Raw genomic sequence first — 19,120 nt, forward strand, 5'->3', positions numbered from 1 at the left:
TGCTGCTTGGCCTGCTGTGTTCATCCAGCTCTACACCTTGTTATTTCAGATTCTCCAGCATCAGCAGTTCCTACTATCTCTGGAACATTTCTAACAATCCAGGTCTGTAAATGCGGTCCAAGAATTCAAATTCCCCAGGACTTGACTTGATTCTGTTAGCATTCAATTCCTGGCCACCCGCCCCGCCCAACTCATGGCCAGACAATGCCTGCTCCCAGTTAAAATGTATTTTCTTGCCTCCTTTGCTACCTTATTGAAAACGAGTAAACCTGCTCATTTTTTGATGTTGGAGGGATGATGATGCTCACGTGCAAAGTGCTAGGCTATGGAAAAAGCATGAGCACTTTTTCACAATTATACATTCATGGTAAAGATTCCTATGTTGCCTTAATTTACGGTTGAACTCCTTACCTTTGTTATTGTAAACATCAAGGTAATTTGGTGCTGAAAAGATTGTGATAAGTGAAGGGAAGCCTGTAGTTTGGCTCTTCCTGTACATGCGATAGCTGAAAGGCAAATAAATTTAAGATTTTTATGCAATTACAGAATATTATTTACACATGATCCTTTATGCTTTCCCAGCTTGCTAGCTATTAAGTCATAAATTTATATGAAACAAGCAAGAACATACTAACAACAGCAAAGCTTTTATTTTAGAATTGTAATCTTAGTAGGTTTATATGATGTAGTCATTTAGGAGCATGTATTGTCACAATAAAACAAAGCACATCACTGAATCACAGATGTTGCAGGACTGAGGATTTAGCCTATCATGCCTATACAATTTCTCCAAATGAACAATACAACTTATTGCCATTTTCCTACCATTTCACCATACCCTTGCAATTTGTTTTTTGTTTAATCTAAATATTTATTCAATGCTCTCTTGAATGTCTTGATTGAATTTGCTTCCACTAGCTGTCAGTACATTTTAGACCTGAACTATTTGTTGTGCGCAAACATTATTTTTCACATCACATTTGATTCTTTTGCAAATCACTTTAAATCTGCAGCTTCCCATTTTTGATCCTTCTGAGAGTGGGAATGTTTTCTCCCTATCTACTTTAACTAGCCCCCCTCACAATTTTGAAAAATTCCATCAGATATTCTCTTAATCTTTCCTTCTCCAAGAAGGACAGTCCTAATTTTCTCAACATATCTTTATAACTTACATTTCTCATCTTTGGAACCATTCTTATAAACCTCTTCTGTACTCTTTCCAATGCTTTCATACCCTTTCTATACCATAAGGCCCAGAACTGTGCAATATATTCTAGCTGAGGTCCAGTAAAAATCTTATACAAGTTCAGCATTGCCTCCTTGCTCTTGCTCTTGTTCTTGTTCTTTAAGTTGCTATTAATAAAACTCAGGTACATTATTAACAGCTCTCTCCACCTGTCCTGTCACCTTTAATGATCTGTGCACAAACACACACAGGTCCTTTGGCTCCTGCACACCCTTTAGAATTGTATCCCTTTTTTAATATTGTCTGTCCATGCTTTCCTACAAAATCAAAATCACAGAATTATTATCGTGCAGAAAGAGGCCATTTGGCCCATTGTGCCTGCAGTGGTTCTATTACCCAGTGCCAATCTCCTGCTTTCTCCCCGCATCCCTATGCATGGTTTCAATCCAAATAATCATCCAATACCCTCATGAATGATCCAAGTTATTTTTTCACATCAGCCTTGTTTCGTTTGCACACCTCTATGACCTCTTATTCTTTTCTTCTTTTATGAGCGGGAACATATTGTCCCAAGCTGCTCTATCCAGCCCGCTCATGATTTTGTAAACCTTGATCAAATCTCTTCTCAGCCTTCTTCTCTCCAAGGTGAACAGTCACAACTTCGTCAATCAACCCTCATAACTGAAGTTTCCCATTCCTGGAACCATTCTTGTAAATCGCTTTTGCAGTCTCTCCAATATATTTACATTTTACAGCCGCAACTGTACACACTACTCCAGCTGAGTTTAACAGGTATCTTGTACAAGTTCAACATCACCTTCTTGCTCTTGTACTCTATGGTCCTATTAATAAAGCTAAGGACACTATGCTTTATTAACTGGTCTCTCCAACTGTCTTGCCATCTTCATTAGTCCCAGTGCCTTGTCAAATTGGCATAGCAACATTCTACCCAACATAGAATAGTAAGAACTGCCGATGCTGGAGTCAGAGATTACACAGTGCGGAGTTGAAGGAACACAGCAGACCAGGCAGCATCAGAGGAGCAGGAAAGTCGATGTTTCAGGTTGGGACACTTCCTGACCCGAAATATCAACGTTCCTGCTCCTCTGACGCTGCGTGGCCTGCTGTGTTCCTTCAGCTCTGCACGGTGTTAATTCTACCCAATGTGTCTTCAATACGAACTTTGAACCCTTCTAGTGACAAACATCCCTCCTCTGTCACCATGGCCTCAGTAGCATTTACCTCTTAGGTTAAAACACATGCAGAATATTAATCTAATGCCTCAGCCATATCACCTGCCTCTGTGTATAAATCACCTCTTTGGTCCCTTATTGGCACTACTCCCTCCTTTTACCACCCTTTACTATTTGCAGGCCTATTGAAGGCTTTGTGATTCTCCTTTCTGTTAGTTACCAGTCTTTTTCATAATTCCTCTTTGCTTCTCCGGTATTCTTTTCATCCCTACTCTGAACCTTTTGGATTCCTCTTGTTTCTCAGTTGTATTTTCCACCTGACACCAGTCATAAGCACACTTTTTCTTCTTTATCGTAATTTCCGTCTCCTTTGTCACCTAGAGCGCTCTGGATTTGTTTGTCCTACCTTTCCCTTTTGAGGAAACATGCCTAGAGAACTATCTCCTCTCTGAAGATGGCTCATTACTCAGTTACAACATTTTTTCACCAACTTTTCATTCCAATCAGAGATCCGTTCTTGCCCATTGAAGCCAGCTCTCTGCCAACGGATTTGACTTACTGTTGATTGGCCATTGCCATTCTCCACCATCATCCTAAACATTATGATACAAAGATCACTGCCTTCTAAATGGGATGTTTTGCCCACCTTATTGCTAAGAACCAGGTCAAACAGCACATACTTTCTTGTTGGACTTGATACATAGCACTGCAGGAAATTCTTCCGAACACAATCTAGAAATGCTTGTCCCTTGCTTTCCCTTATATAATGAGTATCTCAGTCTATACTTGGGTAATCAAAGCCCTCTATTATTACTACTTCATAATGTTGGTATCTCTCTGCAATTTTCCTGCAGATTTCTTCTTCCACATCCTTCTAGTTGGTGGGCCACTGACTATACTAAGCAAGGTAATTGCATACTTATTGTTTCTTCACTCTAGCCAAATCGATTCTATCCTTGAACTCTGTAGGAAGCCCTCTCTCTTCAGTGTTTCAATGTTCACTATTAGCAGAACTACTACTCCTTTCCTTCCTTCCTTTTTTTTATCTTTTCTGAATACCCTGTATTCCGGAATATTTAAGATCCAGGCCTGACTTTCTTTGAGATAGGTCTGTATTGCCAGAACATCATCCTTCTGTGTGCCAATCAGCTCCTTTAACTCCCAAATTTTACTTAGTATATCCTGTACATTCACAGACATACACAGTAACTCTGATGTAAACTTCATTACTTTCTCCATCACTCAGGATTCACCTATTACATTATTATTTGCCTCAGCAAGTATTCTGTGGACCTGGTATTCTTCTCTAATATTGTCTCCCAGTTCCCACATCCTGTCAAGTTAATTTCAAGCCCTCCCAAGAGTATTAGAAAAATGTCCTACAATGATTTCAGGGTCAGCTCTGTTCAGGTGCAATCCATTCAGCTTATACAGATGCCAACTTCCATGGAGCCTGTCCCAGTGTCCCAGGGATCTAAAGCCTTCCATCCTGCAGCGTCTTACCAACTCAGCATTCATCTGTCTGATCCTTCTATTTCTGTATGCATTTACATGTGGTACTCGGAGTAACCTGGAGATTACTATGTTTGAAGTTTAGTTTGCTAATTATCGACCCAGCTGCCTAAATTGCAGAACCACATTCCCCCTTCCTTCCTACATCATTGACACCCAAGTTATTGGGTATCCTTTTATTATGCTATATTAAAATGCAGAATAATTCATCTGGATTCCATATTCTGTTCTAATGCAAAGCTGTTGTGTGGAGAGATTACAGTTTCAATTTTACTTTCAGACTTATTTGTTATTGTTTTTGACCAAAGTAATGTGCACTAAGCAGTGACAAATGCAGTTTTTAATATTTGACTTGTTGCAAATTACTGTCACATTTGGAGTTTTTTTTTGAAAAAGCATAAAAAAGGCATGAAGTGCAAATTGGAAAGAAGGATAAGTTGACAGATTGTACCTTTTAGCAGCTTAATGTTCACTTTTAAGCACATAATCTTTTTGTGCAGACTGCAGTTTAATGCTGGGTCATTTTATACTGAATAGAATCAAAAACTACTGTCAGACAGTATATTTTTACAAGTTCATTTTACTCTACTTCAGCATGAAATATGTGGAGCTCAAAATTTGTGATTTGGAAAGATTATAAATAGAACTAATCCCATATAGAGGAACAAACACCATATTTGTGGGAATTCTAGCAGATTATGTCCAGAACAAGATATATTGATCACGGATGCATTAGCAGATTTTCTGCCTGCATACCTTGTACCAAGGTGGTGCATTGGGAGGGGAAATTGGGAGTGGGCATTTCTGTGTTACTGTAAATGCCATGTACTTGCACCAGGAGAAAAGAACATTGTCCAGGATCAAACATAGGAAGATCAGTAAAATAATTATACTGGGTATGGAGCTGTTTATAAACTTACCCTGCATCTTGTGCTTCATGAGCTCGAATAACCGATAATAAATTATTGTTCTGTAGGAATTCACAAACAGCAGGATAACTGAAAAAGAGAACGTGTATAATGTTATCAGTAGAAGTTACCTTAACCAATTTCATAACAGAGATTGGAGAAATGGGGACAGCATTAGAAACAGTATGATGTAATATACTGAGGTCTTCTGCCATGGAGCATATAAATGGACTTAAGATAATTTACCTTGGCAACTAAGTCCCTGTAAATGCAAATATCCGATTGAATATTGCAGCCTATACTTTTTGGTATGTTATAGCTTAGACTAGAATGTTGTGTTCCACTACTCATGCTAGATTTGGAATTTTACAAGTGAGCACAAAAATTGGAAGTTTCCTGAATTTAACAAGGTTAAGGATAATTAAATGGAAGTCTTGAAATCGGAAAACAACAACTCTAAAAATCCTTTGAAACAATTAAAAATCATTTCAATTCATTTTGCATACACCTCACATCAATCTAAAATAAATTTGGTCCCTTGCCAGTCTAAGCTGTGACAAGTTGACACAAAACTTTCACAGAAGACAAATTCTTGCTGCATGACCAGCATGTCTCAAACAGAGACATAATCAACACATTGTGGAAGGAGATAAAAATAACTTGTTGCATGGGGGAAATAACTTTCACTGATCTTGTGACTACTGAGAGCAGCAGTTAGCCAAAAGTTACATGGTCTTCAAGTACTGCTGAATTTTACACATTATTAGAAAAATTATATGAGTCAATTTTGTTTGATAATAGTAGAGTGCAGCATAAATAAGCTAAATATGGTACCGTACATTCAAATCAGCCACAGTCACCAACGTATACCAAAATGAAGCATCAATTACTCATCTCTATCTAAAAGAGACTCGATCTTCATTCATAAATGTTGATCAAAATGTGATGGTATTGACACGTTTAGCTAAATCCTCAGTGTTTGGACAACTGAACCGTGATTGCATTACAGATAGAAATGTCTCAGGCCTAAGAGATCCTGCTATGAGAGCACATTGGAGAATAGGAACTTACTCTCAAGAAGGCTATTGAGTTATACAGAAGCTTGAACCATCAATCATCAGCTAAAGTGTATTAATACTATACAACACGGTTTTGTACTAGGTTGAGAGACATTCTATGCTGAGCAGAAATCACATATTGAAAGAAAGGAAGAAATATTTTCAGAAGAGTCAGCAGAAAGATGAAAACTTGTGGGCAGGATGTAAATATTGTGGAGAACATCAGACAAAAGAAAAGGAAGCAGGTCCAATCTATGGAAAACAGAGCTTTAACTGCTTGCGTCATTTTGCTCACAAGTGTATAGTCAGAAAGAAACAAAACAAGCTTATAAAGATGACTGCTATACAGACTTCAGCTGCTGAGTCTGATAAATGATCATAAACCATACAAAAGGTTGGCCTTGTCAGGTCCAAAGGTAATAACTGGTTTGTGACTGTTAGAATGGTGACTGCAGAGGGGCAACATCAAAGAAAAATATTGCTGGATAGTCACCAGGGCTTTGTGCAACTTCATGAACTTTGCAGACCCATGTGAAGCGGCTCATGAGATGACCCAAAATGGAGTCTTTGAAAGGAAGGTTGAGGCTATTTGATGGAATGATACTTATTCCAAGAAGACAAATGAAGTTGACAGCCCAATACAACAGTGAGAACAAAGATCTGCAGTTTAAAGTGGGAGGCGCTAAGGAAAATTCACTCAAGACAGCTGAAGCAAGGCTAAAGCTTGGAGTGGTAAACACAAACACGCCAGAAGAGATTTGAAGGACTTTACAGGCCACTGAGCCATTAACTGCTGAACAGAAGCACGGAACAGTTATGACACAGAAGGAGGTCATTTAGCTCATTGTCGCTGCACTGGCTATTTAGATCAGGATTATTACCCAGTGCTTTCTCCCCATACCCATACACACTAGTTCAATCCAAATGATCATCCAATGCTTTCTTGAATGATTCAATTGAACCTGCTCTCATTAAGTTTCCAGGTTGTGCATTCCAAACGCTAACTACTTCCTGTGTGAGAAAAATGTTTTCTCACATCATCTTTGCTTCTTTTGCATATGACATTAAATCTATATTGTCTCAGCTGATGGATGAAAACAAATTTTGTCCCTTAAAAGGACTGCAATTTATAAAGTAATCAAAATTAGTGATATTTGCAACTATATGGATATGAAAAGTAAAGGTCATTGGAAGTACTGGTTCCAAGTTACCTACATGTTTTCCAGAATAATTAGTCACAGGATTAAATCTAAACATGGTAGTTGACTGCACTGGGGGGATAGTAAGTGTTTCCCTGATAAGTCCTGAGTAACTATCAACACATAGATGGTTAAGTTACAATGAAGCTGCTCACTATCAATGGCAATGAAGTTGTGTTATAATTAAACTTAGGACATTGACTCATATCTGAACACCCACCACACTTGTCTACAACTGGGCAGAAACAGAGACTTTAAGAATGAGCTGTATGTCCAAGTGCCTAGTTGCAATGTTGGCAACATCAAGAATATTAACAGGAGAGCGATGGATATGCCCACAGAGCAATGGAACTGCCACAACAATGGTAATGACAATAGTACACAGTAGCACCCCTCCCAAGCTCCCTGCCCCCCTCCTATCACATTATAGTATGGATTGGACTCTGATACACAAATAATTGACCCACCTTGTCTGGCTCTAAGCCCAGAATCAGAAAATGGACTTGTGTCGGTAAAGGTTGGTAAGCATTTATGTGATAATCTTCATAAAAATCTGATACCTGTTACTGTAAATGTCACTCACATAGGTTTGCCTGAGTGATGTTTGGTTCAGTTCTAAGCACTGTACACACCTTTGGTAGAACAAGTGACAACATGGTTGGTTTGGTTTACTGGTCACGGGTGGTCAATGGCTGCACCCCCAGTTCAGGGGAAGGGTTGACTGAAATATCATCTGGTGAATGATATTTAGTACAAAGACCTCATTCATAAATTTGATTGATTTGCCAAAGGTGAACTGAAAGGTTTAGACCTTAAGTTCTCAACTTAACAAAATCCTGGAAACATGGCAAGGGATTCAGGACAGACAGCTCAGTGAGAGCCAAGATCTAACATGGATAATTCAAAGTTTGGCCACTGTAATAGAAAGTCATGCCTGGACCATAAATAAACTAATTGATGTAAAGAAAAATCTCTCAAACAATTGGTCAGGAATGGGATCTTCTGCACCCATGGATCATGGATACTCAGGCAGATGAGGGAAAATATGAGACAAATTGATATGGATGAGATAACAAACACATACTTGTTTAAGCTATCACAGTACAGGGAGTATGGCCTGACTGTCTGCCAGCGCAGGGGTTTAAAATGTTGAGGGATGGGTCATACACAATAAAGTTAATAGACATTATTTTGGCAATGCTTGTTGTATCAGAGTTGACTTGAGACATTATATTCATTAGAAAATATATGAGACATCATATGTGCGGATTCATAAGACACTGTCATGTTCAGTAGTGATAAGATTATACAACCAGCAGCACTTTAGATAAATGTAGTGTAGAAACCTCTTTGGTAGTGTGTCCATATCAATATATGAGACAGAAGGAGGAATGTATGGGTTTAATGCAACAGCCAACTGTATGATAGAAACTATCTGGGTGCAGTGGAACCTGACTCACATTGCATATCTCAGTATAGGGAGATATTGCATTACCACGTCACAGAGGAGTACCAAAATAGTAACAATTAGTCCGACAAACAGCCAAGTCTTGTGTTCATAATCGGAGGTGCTGGTCAGCGTGGGAAAGGGGAAACTGGTGGAAATCACAGAAGAGAAACAGTTGAAACCTAACATAATATCTTAGCCAAGTCTCCTGTGTAATTTCACTGCTGAACACGTTTCAGGTATTCAGGATGGGGCCTAGTAGAAAGATAGAATGTATTACACCCTGCAACAACAAGTTAGGGTATCGGCAGATGAGGTCAGATAAATCCTACTTGATTTCAGGACCTGTGGAATTGGGGATCAAACGTACGGATACAGCTATGGCTTAGGATCAACTCCCTTGTTTTGGTATCACCAGTGGTATTGTTGTATACCTACCTACTTAGAGTACTAAAAAGAACACATAAGACAGGTCAGGAAGCCTGGGAGTTTTAGAATGTGGCACCAAAATGCATGAGCCAGGAATCTATATTGATGGACCACATAGAGTTGGTGTAACTAAGTATCTTTACAACTTTAAGCTCAATACCTGGCCAGTATTTATGGGTTATGGAGCATAACGAGAAAAGCACTGCCACTGAGTTGGCTACATTGGGTCAGACCAAAGGCCAAAGTGGGGAATTTAAGGTGTTGCATCAGTTTTAGTTTAGGCAAAATAATAAACAAAGCTGTTCCAGTGCATTTACAACACTGGTATCTACCCAGCAATGTCGAAAATTGCCCAAGTATGTCCTGCACACAAAAAGCAGGACAAATCTAACCCGGCCAATTACCGCCCCATCAATCTACTCTCAATCATCAGTGAATTGATGGAAGTTATTATCAACAGTGCTATATTAGCAACAAGCTGTTCAGTGACACCTAGCGTTGGTTCCACCAAGTTCACTCAGTTCCTGACCACATTACAGCCTTGGTTCAAACATTGACAAAATAATTGAGGTGAGATCAGAGAAACAGCCATTGTTATCAAGGCCATGTTCAACTGACTGTGGCATCAAGGAGCCCTAGCAAAACTGGAATCAATGGGTATCAGGGGCAAATGCTTCACTGTTTGGAGTCAGACCTGGCATGTAAGAAGATTGGTGTGCTTGTTAGAGGTCAGTCATCTCAACTTCAGGACATTGCTTTGGATAGGCCTAGGCCCAACCATATACAGCTGTTTTATCAATGACCTCCCCTCAAAAGGTCAGAAGTGGGGATGTTAGCTGATGATTGCACAATGTTCAGCACCATTTGCAACTTCTCAGATACTATAGCAGTCCACATTCAAATACAACAAGATCTGGACAATATCCACACTTGGGCTGACAAGTAAAAAGTAACATTCCTGCCACACAAATGACAAGCAACAACCATCTCCAATAAGAGACAATCTCTTCAATGGTGTTACCATCACTGAATCCCCCACTCTCAATGCCCCAGGTTACAATTGTCCAGAAACTCAACCAGTCCCACCATATAAATACAGGGCTCCAAGAGCAGGTCAGAGGCTAAGAATTCTGTGGTGAGTAATTCACCTTCTGATTCCCCAAAGCCTTTCCACCATCTGCAATGCACAAGATAGAAGTAGGATGGAATACCCCCCACTTGCCTGGATGGGTGCATCTCCAACAACTCAAGAAGCTTGACACCATCCAGGACAAAGTAGCTCATTTGATTGGCACCACATCCACAATCATCCACTCTCTCCACTACCGATGCTCAGTGCACAGTGCTGTGGAAATTTGCCAAAGATCCTCAGACAGTAGCTTCCAAACTCATGACTACTTCATCTAGAATGACAAGGACAGCAGGTACATGGGAACACCACCACCAGCAAGTTCCTTTCCAAGTCACTCACCATTCTGACTTGGAAATATCTCACCGTTCCTTCAGTGTCACTGGATTAAAATCCTGGAATTCCCTCCCTAAGGGCATTGTAGGTCAACCTACAGCACATGGACTGCAACTGTTTGAGATGGCAAATCACCACCACTTTCACAAGGGCAGCTAAGGACAGGCAATAAATGCTGACCAGCCAGCGGTACCAATGTCCCATGAGAGAATAAAATAAAAGATTCTCTCACTTCTGAAAAGACAATTGTCTCATTGATTTCAGGGTTAAACTTTTGTTATTTTGAAAGAACAATTGAAGAAACATCCAGAAATTGATTTCCTGACCAAAGTGTGTCTGCAATGATTCAGAGACAAATGTGCATGAACAGTGACTTGACCACACCAACTAGAACATTAGTCCAACAGATTCCGGAGTATTCTATGCTTTATCCTTTTTGCCTTCAAGAATAACTGATTGACTGAAGTGTTCTTTTTTCAGAAAGCCAATCTCTGCAGAGAAATCTGTTTTGTGTTCTCTTCATTTGAAGAGTATGCATACTTGCCAGTTAATGTTCTGGGGTTATTTAGAGCGATAAGCATTTATGCTTCTATAATACTATACACATTAATCAATTACTGCATCTTTATTGAGCACCTTTTGTTTTGATAATAAATCAATAATTGCATTTGTTAAGAAACTTGGTTGACAGATCTTGTTGTTTAAAATCAGATATAGATAAGATATTTAATTGGTCATCTTGGTAACAGGAAAGAGTTTTTATTTTATGTTTTACATTGTAACTTGTGGAGCATTTGGACTCAAGTAATGTTGCATTCCTCCAGCTTTGGTCAGGATGCTAACAACTATTTCAAATTCATTCCAAATTCTCTCAGCTCACCATCTGGTCTCATGATATGCCATATCAATGATTTCCAGATAAATTATATACTTATGTATTAATTATAAACAATAATGAACTTTAGCATGATGCTTTTAATTTTGAAACTAAGTTCTCCTCGATTCTCGTTCTAATTGTAGTTCTCCAATATTAATTTGGAAGAGTCAGAGAGGAGAAAAATTGCGTTGATCTTCTGTATACCAATTCTTGATTACTCTATAAATAGATAATAGACTCAATTGGCATCCAGTGAAATAAGGTTAATACTATGTTTTTTGTAATGTGTTGAATCGTTCTGACATTAGGATATGCCTTGGAAACAGGAAATGTTAGCAATAAATCACTGCATTTAAATCAGCAAGCCATTCCTTTTCTGTTGATTTCAGCCTACTTTCCTCCTCATTATCTCTCTCTCCTCAAATCCCCCAGTAAAACATTCACTTGTCTCTTGACTGTTTTAGGTTATCTGCCTCAGTGGCCTTTCCCTGTTGAAAGTAACTGTTCCTGTGGTGTTTAGTTGCTATATTAAGAACTGCTTGATGCTAATGTGGGTAGAAATTGCTTACAAGTTTTGCATAGGATCATTACTTCCAAACTTAGAGGATACACAGTACAAATTCTAAGCTCAACATTCTGAACTTTTATAATATAGATTACAATTTAACAAAGTAGCTAATTATTATACCAATACCAAAATTGCAGTAATCTAATTAATAATGTATGATCTTCTCTTCAAACCTTTATGAAGTGACTCTACCATGATGGAGTTAATTTACTGGTTTATACTGCCACAATGTTTCAAATGTTTAAGTCAGACTGTCACAAGATAAATCAACTGTTCACTTAATAATGACATAACATTCCAGCATCCTTATTCAGAGGACACTTATAGTCAAATTGCACACTGTACTTGGCATTATCACACAAATTCAGATGCCTACCAGTATCAAGTCATGTATGTTATTCTTGTCAATAGCATCCTACATGACTGAAACATTATTTAAATAATAGTGGAAGTCAAAAAAAAAAGATTCCAGGCCCAATTAACAAAGGGGCAGATTTTGCTCCAGCAGGGCATCTAATAGTATTCCCCTTCATCTTCAGCTCAAAAGTCTTTTTGTCTACTGAGTTCTGAAAGTGCAAGCAAATAGCAATGCTATGAAAGAAACAGTTCCTAACTAATCAAGAGCATTGGGAAATTAACAGTTGAAAGACTGAGAGGAAGGATGCATTAAAGAAGGTGGATTTATTGCCAAATTAGGTACAGATGAAAATATAAAGGAGAAAAAGTTTGAATTAGATAAAAAAAAGAAGAAACTGTCAGTTTTAAACTCTCTGAAAATAATTCACAAACTAAAATACTGAGAACCAACAATTATAGTAGTTAGTTGTAGTAGTAATAGAGAGATTGATTGACCGTCATTAACACATGTTATGGCAGGACGTAGGCAGGTACGTTGCTAGTCACTAGCCTTAAATTTGATCTGCTCATAAATGCAGCAACTTTATGGCACTCAATGAATATTAATGGTATGGCTGAAAGGAATATGAAATTTTCCTCAGGTTAAAAGTGGAACTTTGAAATTTGGACAGAAGCATATGGTATAATTCAATTTCAGAAGACTTTCAAAAAGGACCCACACAGTTCAATAAACAAAATGAGAGTACATGGAATTAGGGGTAATATATCAGAATGAATTGAGAGGTGGCAACAGGACAGAAAACAGGAAGTAGGAATAAATATGTCATTCTGAGGTTGGCAGGCGGTAACTAATGAGGTACTGCAAGGATCAGTGCTAAGGCCATAGCTGGATACCATCGATATAAATAGTGATGTGGACCAATTGTAATATTTCCAAATTTGCTGATGACACAAAATTAGGCAGCAATGCAAGTTGTGGGGAATATGCAATGAGGCTTCAATAGATTTGGCTAAGTGAATGGCCAAAAACATAACAGAAGGAATATAAAATGAATAAGTGTGAAGTTATCCACTTCCACAGAGAAAAAAAAAACTGGAAGACAAAATATGCTTTAAATGGGAAGATTCTGCAAAGTGTTGGTGCCCAAAAGGACCAGGGTGTCCTTGTTCATTAGTCGCGAAGAGATAGCATGCTGATGCAACAATCAATAAAGACGACAAACGGCATATTGGTCTTCATTACAAGAAAACATGAGTATAAGAGTAAAAATATCTTCCTGCAATTGTTTGGAACCTTGTGAGACTATCTCTGGAATATTGTGCTCAGTTCTGGCTTCTTATTTAAATGAGGATATACTTACCACAGAGAGAGAGTGCAATGGATAATTACTAGACGATTCGCTGGGATATTAGGATTGTCTTATGAGGATATTTTGAGGAAATTTGGCCTGTATTCTCTTGAAGAATGAAAGCTGATCTCACTGTAACTTTTAAAATTCTTCAGGGTGTGTCTCGGTGGATATAACTTTACCTAACTGGACAGTCTAGATCCAGGGGGCATAGCCTCAGTATAAAGGTTATGTCATTTAAGACTGGGATGAGGAGGAATTTCTCCATGTAGAGGATTGTGAATCTTTGGCATTTTCTGATTGTAATAATTGAGCATGTTTAATGTAGAAATTAATAGGACTGAGGGAACCTCATCTGAAAGACAGAAGACTGAGTCCAAGTCCAATACTTTAAACTTAAATAAGAGCAATTATGAGGGTATGAGAGCAGAGCTGGCTAAAGTAACCTGACAAATTAAGTTTAGGATAGGTCAATACAGATGCAGTGGCAGACTTTTAAGGGATTATTTCAGACTAAACTAAAGAGATACATTCCAACAAGGAAGAACAATCCATGAGGTGGACTCACCACTATCTATGGCTAGCTAAAGAAGTTAAAGTTTGTATTAGACCTTAGGGAAAAAGCATATAATTGTGCAAAGGGATGTGGCAGATTTTACAGAATATACAAAACAGCAAATAATTATCAATTTTTCCTCATTATCATCCTTGGACTCTAACTTACCCTCCTTATTAACCTTTTAGAGTACAAGACAAAGCCAACTAGAAATACAAAAACAAGTAGCAAAGGTTTCTGCGAACATAAAGAAAAGTTGACACAGTGAATAGTGGTCTTATAGAAAGTGAGGATGAGGAATTAATAATGGAAAGTAATAAGTTTGCTAATGAAATATACAGATACTTTTCATCTGTTTTCATGACAGATCATTTAAGTATCATTCCAGAAATAGCTGTAAGTCAGGAAATGGAAGGGAGGGAGGAAAACAGAAAAGTACAATCGAAAGGGAGCACATGCTTGGTGCAGCAGACTGACAAGTCCCCATGTTCTAGTGGACTTAAAACAAATGACTAGTCAGATGTTGATATGTTGGTAATTTTCTGAAATTCACTAAATTCAGAAAGGTTTTTACTAGATTGGAAAATAGTGAATGTAATTTTTTTTTAAAATAAATTCTTTCTGATGCAGTTTTGATTATTTTATTTAAGAAATGATGTAAATATTGGAGGAAGTTAAAAGGAGGTTCAGTTTCTTTTATACCTACAATGGGTGTGTTGTCTTATGAGGAAAGGTTGGATAGGCTGGGCAAGAGGCATGAAAAATAAGCAGGTTATCTAAATGGTGAGAGATTGCAGAGCTCTGAGATGCAGAGGGATCTGGGTGTTCTAATGCGTGAACCATAAAAGGTTAGTATGTAGGTACAGCAAGCAATTAGAAAATCTAACAAGATGGCTGGACCCAGTGGCCTAATGGATAAGGCATGGCTCTCCTAAGGCCGGGGTTGCCGGTTCAAGTTCCGACTGGGATGCTTTGAATTCTGTCGTGAAGCGCTGCTTGTTTTGGCGGCATGGTGGCACAGTGGTTAGCACTGCTGCCTCACAGCGCTAGGGACCCAGGTTCGGTTCCACCCTCAGGCGACTGTCTGTGTGAAGTTTGCACATTCTCCCTGTGTCTGTGTGGGTTTCCTCCAGGTGCTCCGGTTTCCTCTCGCAGTCCAAAGATGTGCAGGCGAAGTGGATTGGCCATGCTAAATTGCCCATAGTGTCCAGGAGTGTGTAGATTAGGTGCGTTATAGGGGGATGGGTTTGGGTGGGTGCTCTGAGGGTTGGTATGGACTTGTTGGGCCGAAGGGCCTGTTTCCACACTGTAGGGATTCTATGATTCTACGTTATTGTTCATTGTGAGCAGAATTGAATAGAGAAGTAGGAAGGTTATTGCTCAGTAATATAGGGCACTGGTGAGATTACATCTGGAATACTGCCTGTCTTTTATCCTACTGTCATTTCAGAGCTTTAGGTCACAGATTCCATTGTCCATCAGCATGGGTGACCCCAAAGTACTGCAGTGGTTTGCCATTGTCTACTGCAAGAGCCCCTCTCATTATTACAGCCTATCATCAGGTGTACTGGAAGGATTTACAGACTGATAACCAACCATGATACAAATGCATATTCCATGGCCAGCAACTCCTGGTATGGGACTTGAACACAGAGGTTGGGAACCTACCACTGTGCCAGAATACCTCCTACATAAAATCATTATTTAAAAAACTCTTACTGATTAGAAAAATAAAATACTTCACTTAACTTCTGTCAAATGCTTAATCCATTTAAAAACAAAGTATTTGTATTAATAGCATCATTTTAAACAGTTTATAAACATTTGGTGCTTTCAGTGAAACTGTGATCTAAAACGCACCCCATTGCAATAAGGAGACATTGTGAAATCAGTCATATTGCATAAATCACAAAATGATAAACCTCAGGTTTACTTCAAAAGACAGAGGGAAATAGCAAGAACTGATATTTATTTTCCCTTTGCCCACAGCCTTTTTATCAAAATGTTAGCAAATGAGAGATTTAAATCCCTTGACAGCTCCTGTGATGGTTTCACACTTCCAGTGACAGCTTCACAGTTCTATTGGCAGCTTGACAATTCCTTTCATAATTGACACTTTCAATTTGTTAATACACTTTTATGTACACTCATTCCTTTAACAATCCCAAAGGGCACTTGACATCTCCCAAAGGTGTCCATGGACCTGTCCAAAAGGGCATCTTATCACTCCAAGAATTACTAACAATCTGAGTCCTTCTCCTAAAAGATCTAAAGCTCACAATTCAGTACCAGACAACTCCATGTGTATAGACTTTGATAACTTTCCTTGACTGTACAAAGCACCAAACTCTTGTAGAATTGAAGCAAAGGGCAGAAGAAATTAAACAACAATTAAACTTTAATTTCTATACTGCTGATAGGGGCAGAGTGGGGCTGGGGGTGAAGTTGTTCGACGATGAAGAGAAGGATACTAATTGCTGCTAAGCATTTGTTCTGTGTGAGACTAAGTACCAGTACTAAGTGGAATGCAGAGTGCTAAAATGACACCACTGGTGATTTTCTAACCTATATGGGCTAAGGAGAATTTCTTATTAGTTTACATTATTGATGTGTCAAGCTTCCCTAAGTATTCGGGAGTCAAAGGGACTCATTTTGTTTATTGGTTATAAATATGTTGGAGGTGGAAAATGTCTTTTGATTGGGTGAGGTGATTGGAGGCAGAGATCATGTAATAAAACTTCAGAACTATGTCCAACTTTAAATGTGGGAGGAAGGAAAGAGGGAGGAAGCAGACTGGAGATGGAAGGGTACAGCATTAGATAGGAGGAGAGAGGAGGGGATAAATAGGGATTGGGTGACACTGGAGAAGTTCTAACTCTGAATTAAACGCATCTTCAATCCTGGCTCATTTTTTCTCTTTTTCTCTCAGCAGGCTCCAGATTTTTGAACAGTTCTCCCTCCAGAGTTATAACGCTGGACCCATCTTACTGAACAGTAGCTTTCTCAGACTGAACTGACGATGTATCTGCCACCCACTCATTGATGCGGTTGGAAATGACAGACCGGGCCACAATCTTAAGAGAAAAGAGGTAAAAAACAGAATAGACGTTTCAGGATTTAAATCAGTGAGTAACTTTTCACATAAGGTTTAGTGGAAATCTGGAATTTGTCTTCCAAAATAGTGTGGATGGTAGGTTAATTAAAATGTTCAAATGTAGGGATCAATAGATTTCAGTTACGCATCAGTCATGATCTAATTTGTATGGTAAAGCAAGATCAAGAGGCTAAATGGTTTATTCTTATTCCTAAGATCTTATTAAGGAGAAGTTAATTGTAGAAATTCAGCAAGACATTGTGACACAGTCAAACATATCCAACAAGGGCACAACAGACAACTATAGCAGGACGGTCGTGCCAAAAGCCACATGACTGCTCACATCCGTTGAACACCAAATCCAGCAATTAATTTAACTTTGTATCTCTTTTATGCATTTTAAACATGTAAAATGTAAATGTATGTTGTCATGAGTTGATTATGTATAACTGTGAATGACATATTGTTATTTATATATGCTAAAAGCTGAGGAAGACATTTTAAGATTGCAATTTAATGGCAACATAAAATTTATGCAATCCAACAAATGCTGAGTATTGAATTACCCTCAATTTAAACTCCACACCAGATACAGATTTTGTAAATGCTAACATAGTTGGGTGTTAAAACTGCTGAGAATGCAATGAAAAAACAGTTTGATAGTTTACATATTTAAGATTTGGTTTTGCTGCATAAATAACAGGTAGTAAGACAGCTGACTGCACCAAATGAGTGCAACGTACTACTGTTGTTGCACAAATAAGTGCAATACTCTTGTTTTGTTGATACGGCGGCATTTGTATAATCATTTACTGGAAATTCTTCTTCACGTAAATTATTTCTGTTTCAAATAATATGCAAATAATTAGCATATTTCTGCCATTCAAGACCGTCGATTTATACAGTTAATGTAGGACTCTGGGAAATGTTGTTGAAGTGAGAGTCTTGAGGTGCAGGTACATTGTTCCTTGAAAGTGGTGACACAGCTAGACAGGGTAGTAAAGATGGTGTTTGGCATGGTTGCCTTCATTGGTTAAAGCATTGAGTATAGGAGTTGGAATGTCATGTTACAGCTGTACAAGACATTGGTTAGGCCACTTTGAGATATTGTGTACAATTCTGGTCATCCTGCTATAGGAAGGATGCTGTTAAACTAGGAAAGGTTCAGAAAAAAAATAATACAAGTATGTTGCCAGGACTGGAGGGTTTGAATTATAAGAAGAGGCTGGATAGGCTGGGACTTTTTTCCCTACAGCATCGGAAGCTGAGAGATAACCTTATAGAGGTTTAAAGAAATGATGAGGAGCATAGATAAGGTGAATAGCCAAAGTCTTTTTCTAAAGGTCCAAAACTAGAGGGCATAGGTGAGAGGGGAAAGATTTAAGAGAGACCAGAGTGGCAACTTTTTCACTCAAGAGGGTGGTCCGTATATGGAATGAGCTACAGAGGAAGTGGTAGAGGTGGGTACAATTACAACATTCAAAAGATGTTTGGACAGGTACATGAATGCTGTTACACAGGGGGAATGGTTGAACCCCTCTGATATTAAACCAAAACACAAGGCCCAATCTGTTATGAGGGAGTAAAGGTTCCCTTCTAATAATTACCTCCGAAACACCCAGAGAAACACCCTCGTAATCTGTTAAAAGAGGGGTTAAAAGAAAGAATATCCCTGATCTACTTTATAAATAATAAGAAATAATTTATTTAACCCTAACAATGAACAAATGAACCGAGTTACTAACAAACCAAACAATTCTGCCCTAGACTACTAACTACTCCCTAACTGGTCTAAATTCTACTGGAATGCTGTTCAAATAACCACAAGTTCCACTAATATAAACCCAATTAATAAGACAACAGTTAATTAAAACTTAATCTCTCCAACTTCACACAGACTGTCCTCTGGAATGCTCTGCCTT

At 38.5% G+C, this 19,120-nt stretch overlaps 1 protein-coding gene across 1 annotated transcript in view; it reads right to left on the reverse strand.

Annotated features, from left to right (window-relative positions):
• The window catches only part of LOC109917904 (protein phosphatase 3 catalytic subunit alpha-like), a 342,103-nt gene that overhangs the window by 48,565 nt on the left and 274,418 nt on the right, over window positions 1-19,120 (reverse strand). Inside the window, exons 9-10 of the mRNA XM_048603968.1 lie at window positions 4,812-4,889; window positions 387-506 (exon numbers count right to left, since the gene is read on the reverse strand). Of these exons, the coding sequence (XP_048459925.1) occupies window positions 387-506; window positions 4,812-4,889 (198 nt within the window). The remainder of the gene's footprint in view (window positions 1-386; window positions 507-4,811; window positions 4,890-19,120) is intronic.

The sequence above is a fragment of the Rhincodon typus genome, chromosome 12 (genome assembly GCF_021869965.1).
Source record: "Rhincodon typus isolate 14 chromosome 12, sRhiTyp1.1, whole genome shotgun sequence".
NCBI classification, from domain to species: Eukaryota; Metazoa; Chordata; class Chondrichthyes; order Orectolobiformes; family Rhincodontidae; genus Rhincodon; species Rhincodon typus.